Source organism: Vidua chalybeata, chromosome 2, assembly GCF_026979565.1.
Source record: "Vidua chalybeata isolate OUT-0048 chromosome 2, bVidCha1 merged haplotype, whole genome shotgun sequence".
Classification (NCBI taxonomy): Eukaryota; Metazoa; Chordata; class Aves; order Passeriformes; family Viduidae; genus Vidua; species Vidua chalybeata.
This window is the reverse complement of record NC_071531.1, coordinates 39,480,491-39,486,741: the sequence shown is the minus strand read 5'-3', so window position 1 is coordinate 39,486,741 and position 6,251 is coordinate 39,480,491. Positions and strand designations below refer to the sequence as shown.

The 6,251-nt window shown below is 34.5% G+C and overlaps 1 protein-coding gene across 1 annotated transcript in view; it reads right to left on the bottom strand.

The window, feature by feature from the left end:
* Positions 1-1,226: 1,226 nt before the first annotated feature.
* The window catches only part of DOCK9 (dedicator of cytokinesis 9), an 82,976-nt gene continuing 77,951 nt past the window's right edge, over positions 1,227-6,251 (bottom strand). The window contains exons 51-53 of the mRNA XM_053934308.1: positions 5,216-5,316; positions 4,873-5,011; positions 1,227-2,456 (exon numbers count right to left, since the gene is read on the bottom strand). Coding sequence (XP_053790283.1) covers positions 2,334-2,456; positions 4,873-5,011; positions 5,216-5,316 — 363 coding nt within the window. The 3' untranslated portion in view covers positions 1,227-2,333. The remainder of the gene's footprint in view (positions 2,457-4,872; positions 5,012-5,215; positions 5,317-6,251) is intronic.

The window sequence follows — 6,251 nt, the reverse complement described above, 5'->3', positions numbered from 1 at the left end:
TATAAATAAATTAACACACACTGGATAATTAATTTACATGCTACAGAAGTAACAACAGAGAAGGGAAGCTGGTACAGAAGGAATTATTCAGGAGGGAAATGCCCACATTTATTACTATAAATTACTAAGCTTAAATGGTAGAGGGTGCGTTCCCTCATAGAAACACATCACAGAGATTAAGTCTATAGACACATCATTTATGTGTTAATCATTAATGATTTAAGCCTGTGTAAATCTACAGCAATGTCAACTAGAGTTTGCTGTTTTTCATAGGCCAAGGTTCAGCAAAAGAGTTACACATATATTTAGATGTATGTGTGTATATATATATACACACACACACATGCACATATACATATTCACTTCTGAATACAAACTACATTTATAGATTAGTTGTCAGATGCATCTTCACCCAAGAGAGGTCTCAGTACAAAAGGGAAACTGTCAGTTCTGTTCCCAAGGCAAAGTGGAAAAAGTCAGAAAAAAATGAGGCAATTAAAAGAAGCCATGGTGATATGCATAATAGCTCTTAATACATGGATACAGAAGTCTTCCTGAGTGGCAAAACAGCTTTACAGGATATATTCTATATTCTCCCAGTAATGAAATACCTTTTGAGGTAGGTGTTCCTACACCCATTTCCACAGACAAACAGAAGTGTGAAGCTTGTAGGGCAGAGGAGAAGATAATGCCTCTTACAGCATTGTGAGTTCACTGTCTAGAAGTGTATGATTTTTTTCCCTCTTTAAGGAAAAGAATTTTAAACGAGAAATTTTGTTTCAGAAACATAGTTAGGAAAAGCAGAGTATATCCAGCATTTCACTGCCAAGATGAGCTGCTTTAGAAAAAACCTTTCATGAGTGATGGCAACATATGTGTTTCACGCTGTGCTACAGAAAAATGACAGCAAACCTCATGTCATAAGGAAAAGATGATTTCTACTGTCATGTGATGAAAAGTTTTGAAGACTTTCTAATATTAAGTGTTGTGGTGAATAACAACCTCTAGTTACAGGAACACGGTACTAGAGTCAAATGCAAAGGACTTGAAACTGATGTCTTGACTAATAATTTAATTGCCTTTATTGACAAGGAATATGAAATAAGACCTGCAAGTGTCTGCATCTCATACGCAGGATGCAGAAAGCCATTTTTTTTAAATCAAGCTTTCATTTTTCCTAAATGTCAGGGGTAAATCTAAAACAAAAAAACGCAGCACACAGTGAGAAAAGTAACTACCTTTTTTCTTTTAATATAGATGTAGTACAGAATGTTTAATTACAGCAGGACAGTGCTTCCAGTTAAATAAAATTAAAAACCTTTATTTTCCCCAAATATAAAATTACTAAATTAATGTCTTAAAAGAATAAGAATATGGAAAAAGCTTTAAATTATACCACCATTTACCACAGTAACCATGATTACCAATTACATACTCCATTGCTTTGGCAAAAAAGGTTTTTCTTTTAATAACTGCATATAAACCTAACATAGCAAAGACTGTATACATCTTTATATTGCACTTATTTATATACAGGGATAAATGAACTGTAAAGTCTGCATTTACTTGGAATGAGCAAATTTTCAAAATAAACTGAAAGCAGAATGGTAAGAGCTGGTATGAATATTAAAAAAATGCTTAGAAATGTAATACATTTATGTACAGACTGTACGGACTGTATTAACAAACAATATGTACATAACAATTTACTACTATTGATATTTTAGTATAACTCAGTGTTTATTAATACAGACCTTTGGTTGTATTTAGTTGTTTAGTAAGATCTAAGCTTGCATACCTCCAAAATGCAACAAGGTATAAAATAAAGCACAACAATTTGCCAACTGGTACAAAAACTACTATTGTCAGTTCCATTAAACCCCAAAAACTAGTGTCTCTCTCTAGCCCCAAAATAGTTCTTGTACTTGGAATCTCTATGTGCCATACACAAAAAGAACACCTGAATCTTACATATCTGCAAAATACATCCCACAACACTTTTTTTTGTAATGTGCAATTCATTTTAATAATACTTTCTAATGAAAAACAGAAGCTAACTTCAACTTGATAATTTTCCAACACGCACTTCTGCAATGACATTGTGAACACTTTTAAATTTTACCAGCAAGATTAAAAAATATGTATGTGTGCCTCCCTTACTCTAAAAGACTATTACCAGTAACTGCTATTTGCTAAGTGTGCTCAGACATTCGTATGAACTACGCAGTTTGCATGTGCCCAACATTTAGCTTCAAGGTCATCCTGAGTTTGCACACAATGAAGCAAATCCACAAACTTCAAAAGAAACAAACATACTTTCCTTTACAAAACAATCATGCAACTGAAGAAGAACTGGGCATCCCATGAACTGTTGTGCTTGTTGGAGTTCCACTTATGGCGTTGAAAATGTGTAGTGAGTTGGGCATGACACTGGCCTTTTCTTCCACCGGAGTAATCTTAAAATGAAAGACACGTATTTACCAAAACGTTTCAAAATGGCACAGGCATATCTAAAACAGATAACCAATTTCTTGATGTGCTGCTTATCAACTCAAGCTCCCAGTATTTTTCTGCACAAAACTTTTTGGAAATGGTTACTCTTTTCAGCCATCTTCTCCCAGATTTAGGAGAAGTTACTTCTTCAATATCAGTTCTCCTAACTCACATATTACACTGTCCTTTGCAGAGGGTGCTTGGACAGTTTCTATCATTCCTCCTGTTAACTTTCAAAAGGAATTTCATAGTGACAAGGTCACTTTTTGCCCTTTTTTGGTTTTCCTTTTTTGACTCTATAGAAGTATGATTTGAGCATTTCTTACAAAAAGCTATCGAAACATGAAAAGATTTCATTCTTAACAGCGATAAACAAATTGATGCTGCAATTAGAAATACCATAAAAAAAGGAATTATATAAAGATTAGACAAACTAATACAACAGAAGTAGAGAAAACTAATTACCATCCCATCTGATCATATTGGCAAGCAGCAGAGGAGAAAAAAAAAAACTGTTAAGATTCTTTATGCATTTTTATAACAAATTTTTTGCACTTGTTAAGACCTTGCAGTGTTACATTACAGCTAATAGTTTATTCAGTGATGCAGAGCTTTTTCTCAAAACAGCAATAGGCAGATACATAAAAGAGGCATTTTAAAAGATTTAAGTGAAGACCTTCATGTTTCTAAGCCTTCAGGGGAATTATCAGTCTAATTGGAAAAAAAAAAAACAACAACTAAAGCAAAACAAAGCAAAACCACCAATAAAATATTTATTGGTGGCATATTTAACTTATGTACAACTAATGACATTTGTATAAGAACACAGTGATAGGCTTATAGTACATATTACTGCAGTCAGTTCTGTACTTTTATGTTCTCTTCACAGTATCTTATGGATATCAGTTGTTTGTCTAAATGTAAACCAAGAGAAAGGGCAATGTGATTTACTCCTGAAGTTTCAGGACATGCTTTTTCTTATCACCAATCTTTGAAAACTCACATACATCAGCATTTTTTAAACATCTACATCTTGCACTGAGTTGAAAGTACTTTTTCTTGTGTACAAATTTTCATTATATTCTTTTACTTTTCCCTGTACCAGGGGAATGCTAATCTTGCATTTATCATTAAATTCTTTGACCAAAACACTTGCCTCTCCTTTCCAAAGGGGTATTCTGTATCGCTGTCTAATTCTCTCATGTACCTTGTTCATCTCAATCAGCTTTCCAGTCAGTTATCCTCCATTCCAAATCCTCCTCTGCTTATCAATAAATCACATTGAAATATAGTCAAACTATCCCACTTCTGTTAGCTAAGCAAACTCTTTTTCTGTTCCACAAATCTTTCAAAACTATTTTCTTCTACTACTGTTTCTTATTAAAAAACCAAATCCAACTACTTAATTCTGGAAAAATGGTATCACTTCCTATAAACTTTGGTTCACAATGTTCTCTATTGATGGTAATCAAAAAGAGTTGTGTCATAAGCTCTTCTCTGTGACAGGATATCAAACTTGGTGAAGGAAAATAAAGCCAATGTGCTTCATCATGATTATATCATATCACAGAGCTACTCAGAACACAGTACCTGACAAACCACATTGGGAAATAATGGAAAGCAAGAAAGCATGAGAAGTGAACTTTAGATAAGTGGCCCATTTTTGAATAGAAAAAAGTTGCCATAAAAGTTTTGGGTTCCATCTAAGCAAAGGTAGAATAAAGGCAAAACTCTTTAGAATTATAAACTATTCTGTGGTTCTGGAAAAGGTTATAAAAGTAACAGTGGATGAAAGAAAAGGGGGCTGAAGTGATGAATAAAAATGTCAAAAAGGCAGGGACCAAGCACTGAACTTCAGCTCTTCCTGTCCTCCTAGAAATAATGATCTTTGCCTTTGAAGTCAGGAGACATTTCTACCATGGAACCCAGATGCAAAGGTTGAGTGGTACATCTCACTCCACAAAAGTTCTGCTTTTCCTTCCCCAATATTTCTAGCTTGTCATTATTGGACTTCCCTCAAGAAAATGTATTGGAATACCTCTTGAAAGATATGTAACTCTTTGTTGCAAAAGCAATTATTTATACCTCCAAAACTGAAGAAGAAAGGGCTACGCTTGCAGATCATAGATATTAATTTCATTACATTTGTTTTATCTTTATTGTAGTCTTCCTTGCCTACAAAAAACCAGGCTGATGCCAACGAAATACACAAGCAAAAGAAATTAAGGTCCACAATTTCTTGGCAGGCTTATACTCTGATAGAAAGAAAAAAAAAGAAACAATCCTTTCGTGTAAAGTATTATATACATTTCCCCTACTCTTTTCACATTATAGTTACATTCTGAATGATGGTATGCATAACTTAATTTCAGCACATACTTGTTCATGCATTATTTCAGAAAGCTCTTTTGCCATTTCTCTGTAGTTGGCCTTCATTTCTTCTTGATATTCCAACTGATCTTCCTTTATCAGTCGTTCATTTACACCCAGAGCATGCCCACAGGCTTCAACAAATTGCCTGATTTAGAGAAAATAAGAAAGTTCTCAAACAGAAATCCAAAAGTCTGGTTTAAAATGTCAGCTTAAAGTATGTTTTTACTGAACCAGAACACTTTAAAAGTTAAAAGTTTCAAAAAGAATTTTTATGAGTCTTGGAAAAAAGGTCCATTCTTTTCTTCCCTCTCCTCCATCCCCAAGAAATCCAAAACCTTCCATGCCATACCTAAAAACTTCTTTTAGGAGCTTTACTTTATTGTCTGGATATCTTTTGGTGTTAGTGTCATCTAAGAAAGCTCTTGCATATGCTAATGGACCAGCATTAACCTAAAAAGAACAAGAATTAAAAAATAGTCAGATATCTGACATACTGTCTTAGCAATAACAGGTGCTACAGGTGTCTATTGGATTTGATTTTCTTATGAGAATACATAGATTTCAAAAAAGTTGTGGACTTAGAAAAGAAGAAAACTGCTAGAGTGGGAGCATTAAAGCAGGAGAGGACTCTCTAGTGCTATAAACCTGTCCCGGGTACAAAGAAACCACTTCAATGATGTGGCAAAGTAACTGTGGATATTGCCAATCTGTCATCTCTGTTATGCAATTAGGGTGGGAAAATGAGCTCACCTACTACTGTTTGGTCTGTGTATCTGTTGAAAAGAGATTTCCAAGCTGAGAATTCTGCAAAAACCTGCAGAAGTTTAATTGTGCTCTTAGGGCAGCTACAGGAGAAGTGCTTTCAGTGACTTATGACTCATCCTTATTATTCCTTCATATTATCAACACAAGCTTCTCCGTTCTCATCCCATAATACTAGCTTGACAACTTACTGATTCTGGAACCTTGGTTTGGTTTTTTTTTCCCTTTCCTGCTGAATGAGACAGCTGGTCATATCAAGATGACTGTGTTAACAGTTCCTTTGTTTCCAATCAGTTTAAAGTAATAGAGCAGCACATATGTCACTGTATTTTTTGAAGATCCTTTCCATACTGACTTATACATGCTACAACTGCTTCAGGTACCCTATTTTGGTGAATCTGATGGCTTCTTTATACATTCCAGTTCCTGCCTGCCTTAGGCAAAAAGGCACACACAATGAGATTTTCTATGGTTATCTTCTTCCTATATATTATCACTCACTCTTTATGTCCATAAGGTTCTTACAAAAATATGCTAGACCTACTGTAGGCAGACCTACAGCTAAGCAAAATATGCTAATTTATCTTCAGGCTCATCTATCATCTTCTAGCAATTTCAGTTTT